The sequence below is a fragment of the Nansenia antarctica genome, assembly GCF_963989245.1.
Source record: "Nansenia antarctica genome assembly, chromosome: 3".
Lineage (NCBI taxonomy): Eukaryota > Metazoa > Chordata > Actinopteri > Argentiniformes > Microstomatidae > Nansenia > Nansenia antarctica.
Window position 1 is genome coordinate 61664233 of NC_137688.1, and position 4012 is coordinate 61668244.

Genomic DNA, 4012 nt, shown 5'->3' on the forward strand with positions numbered 1-4012 from the left:
ACCAAGATTACCACTGTGTATACAACCAACCAACATTCCAAACAGGGAACACAGATTCTGAATGTCAATGAAACTTTATTAAAACCCACCTGCAAACCTGTCTTGTGATTGGTCCATGGACCAGAAGCAGTGGTCGTACGCAAACACCTGAGAGGAGAAACACAGTCAGCTGGTCCACACACACTCACACACACACACACACACACACACACACACACACACACACACACACAGGGTATAGATCAGACTCACCTTTGGTTGATTCCTGGACACATGAAATAAAAGAGAAACATAACAGAGTTAGGGTCATTAGGGTCAGGGTCATAACAGAGTTAGGGTCATTAGGGTCAGGGTCATAACAGAGTTAGGGTCATTAGGGTCAGGGTCAGGTTGACAGAGTACAAGTACACAAGACAACAAAACACACTCAGCATCCAACCACATAGGAAGGAGAAGGAAGGACGTAAATGATGTTTCTACAGGGATAAAGGATGTTTCTACAGGGTAAAGTAGGGTTCTACAGGGTAACGGAGGTTTCTACAGGGTAAAGTAGGGTTCTACAGGGAGGGGAGGTTCTACAGGGAGGGGGGGTTCTACAGGGTAAAGGAGGTTTCTACAGGGAGGGGGGGTTCTACAGGGAGGGGGGGGGGTTCTACAGGGTAAAGGAGGTTTCTACAGGGAGGGGGGGGTTCTACAGGTTAAAGGGGGGTTCTACAGGGAGGGGGGGTTCTACAGGGTAAAGTAGGTTCCTACATGAGGAGGGGGGGTGACACAGCAACTAATAACATGACAACTCCAGCTCAGACTAGTCTCCCCTAGCAGTGCGTAGACCAGGGCTGGAAGTGGCTTGGACATCATCTGACAAAGCCTCAGCCAATCAGAACACCACTTGAAGGGTTATGTGCAATATATATTTATACCAAATGATGCCATGTCCAGGTGGAAACTGCTGCCAATGTCACTCAATGTTTGTTGCTGTCCGGTTGTTTACTTTGCCTACTGTATGTTGTATGTATCGTCTCTGTTGCACTTGAAGCATGAAAGTACCATGCCCAAGACAAGTTTCCCCTCAGGGACAATAAAGTATAATCAATCAATCAATCAGAAGCTGCCTGCCTCTGTAGAGTGCTTGGAATGTGGGCAGGGGTTCTAGAGGGGTGAAGCCGGGTTCTAGAATCCTGTAGAACTGGTTCACAGTGCAGCCTGGGGCGCGTCAGGACAGAAATCACTACGGTTACACGGAAGACACGTCTCCTCCTGCTGAGCTGAAGGCTCACGCTGCAGACAGGTCACATGATCAGGAGCCAATCCCCTGGGACCGTCCCACATACACGCTGATGACTGGCTCACTGAACAGGCCGGAGCAGGACAGACACACCCTTTGTAAAGAGATGGGGGGTGGGGGGGGGGATGGAGGCTGGAGCTAGGCCTAACATGCACCAGACCGGTTCGACTGAACACACAACTAGTATTAACACAGAGCTAGCATTAACACACAACTAGCATCAACACAGAGCTAGCATTAACACACAACTAGCATCAACACACAACTAGCATCAACACACAACTAGCATTAACACACAACTAGCATCAACTCAGAGTTAGCATTAACACACAACTAGCATCAACACAGAGCTAGCATTAACACGCAACTAGCATTAACACACAACTAGCATCAACACACAACTAGCATTAACACGCAACTAGCATCAACACACAACTAGCATCAACACACAACTAGCATCAACACACAACTAGCATTAACACACAACTAGCATTAACACACAACTAGCATCAACACACAACTAGCATTAACACACAACTAGCATTAACACACAGCTAGCATCAACACACAATCGGGAGAGGTAGTTTACTATTGAGACCAGTGAGTGAGCAGAGAAAGAGTCATGATTGTAATAATGGACCAGGGTTAGGGGTGGGTTAGGGGTGGGGATGGGTTAGGGGTTGGGTTAGGGGTGGGGGTGGGTTAGGGGTTGGGTGAGAGGTGGGTTAGGGGTGGGTTAGAGTTAGGGGTGGGTTAGGGTTATGGTTAGGGGTGGGTTAGGGTTAGGGGTCATCCACAGCTCACCTCTCTAGATACAGTCCTGTCATCACTAACACAGCTACTCCAACAGGTAGAACCATGATTATAACACAGGTAGAACAATGATTATAGAGGTAGAACCATGATTGTAACACAGGTAGAACCATGATTATAACACAGGTAGAACCATGATTATAACACAGGTAGAACCATGATTATAACACAGGTAGAACCATGATTATAGAGGTAGAACCATGCTTATAACACAGGTAGAACCATGATTATATCACTGGTAGAACCATGATTATAGAGGTAGAACCATGATTATAACACAGGTAGAACCATGATTATCACACAGGTAGAACCATGATTATAACATAGGTAGAACCATGATTATAATACAGGTAGAACCACGATTATAACACAGGTAGAACCATGATTATAGAGGTAGAACCATGATTATAACACAGGTAGAACCATGATTATAGAGGTAGAACCATGATTATAACACAGGTAGAACCATGATTATAACACAGGTAGAACCGTGATTATAATACAGGTAGAACCATGATTATAGAGGTAGAACCATGATTATAACACAGGTAGAACCGTGATTATAATACAGGTAGAACCATGATTATAGAGGTAGAACCATGATTATAGAGGTAGAACCATGATTATAACACAGGTAGAACCATGATTATAACACAGGTAGAGGTTGGGGGTGGCTGGGGTCAAAGGTTAAAGGTCACCTACCTGGGGTCCTGGGGGCTGAGGTTGGGGCTGGCTGGGTGGAGGACCGTCTGGCTGCCCTGCATCTCCACCACACATCTGCTCTTCAGCTCCTTTTCTGTTGTAAGAGAGGAGGCCAATTAATTAATACTCACAGACACACACACACACGCGCACACGCGCACGCACACGCACGCGAGAGCACACACACACACACACACACACACACGCACACACACGCGCGCACACACGCGCGCACACACACACACACACACACACACACACACACACACACACACACACACACTGGAAGGAACAGCTCATGAAAAGTGAAACGACTGTCCCAAGGTTAGTGTGATAGCTCACCCCTCTTGTCACCAGGTTAGTGTGATAACTCACCCCTCTTGTCACCAGGTTAGTGTGATAACTCACCCCTCTTGTCACCAGGTTAGTGTGATAACTCACCCCTCTTGTCACCAGGTTAGTGTGATAACTCACCCCTCTTGTCACCAGGTTAGTGTGATAACTCACCCCTCTTGTCACCAGGTTAGTGTGATAACTCACCCCTCCTGTTCATTGGTCGGAGGCGGACAGCGACCTTCACATTGGACTCGTCCTCGCCGTCGTCCATGGCGACAGATTATCTTCTGTTTTGGCAAATGATGATAACCAATTCATGTACCGTTTCTTGACTGTGTATAAACATGATTGGATTATTTTCAAATAGTACTACTACCAAACAATCATCATTGAAACCTCGGGATATGTGTTTATTCCTCTGTCGAAATGTCACTTTTTGATACATTGGGAACATTTATCAGCTGTTGTGCATTTATCAGTTTGACTTGGTCCCATTCAGCAGTTATGTCCTATGTTAGGAGGTCTAACCCGCTCAGCCCAGGGCATAACAACAATAACAACAACAACAGCAACAACAACCCTCAATCAAACAGGACTGTTTTAGCTGACATCTCAGACCACCACTAACCAGGCCGAGCCGAGCCGAGCCGTGGGACGAATCCGTCTTCCTCCCCTCAAGAGTCGGATCCAGGTCAGGTTAACCCACCAGACCACCACGGTTAGCTCCTGCTAACCGCTCCGGCTAACCGCTCCTGGGTTAGGGTTAAAGACGTGCTGCCTGGAGGGTTGAGAGTTAGGACGTGCTGCTGAAGGAACCAGACACAACTCTGATCCAGAGACGTCTGTCTTCAGTTCGTCCTCCGGCTGAACCGTCCG

The 4012-nt window shown here is 47.1% G+C and overlaps 1 protein-coding gene across 1 annotated transcript in view; it reads right to left on the bottom strand.

Annotated features, from left to right (window-relative positions):
- The window catches only part of LOC308154247 (kinesin-like protein KIF13B), a gene marked incomplete at its 5' end in the record, with an annotated part of 29931 nt that extends 26524 nt beyond the window's left edge, over window positions 1-3407 (bottom strand). The window contains 4 exons of the mRNA XM_080527415.1: window positions 90-147; window positions 253-265; window positions 2801-2894; window positions 3341-3407. Of these exons, the coding sequence (XP_080383541.1) occupies window positions 90-147; window positions 253-265; window positions 2801-2894; window positions 3341-3407 (232 nt within the window). The remainder of the gene's footprint in view (window positions 1-89; window positions 148-252; window positions 266-2800; window positions 2895-3340) is intronic.
- Window positions 3408-4012: the final 605 nt, after the last annotated feature.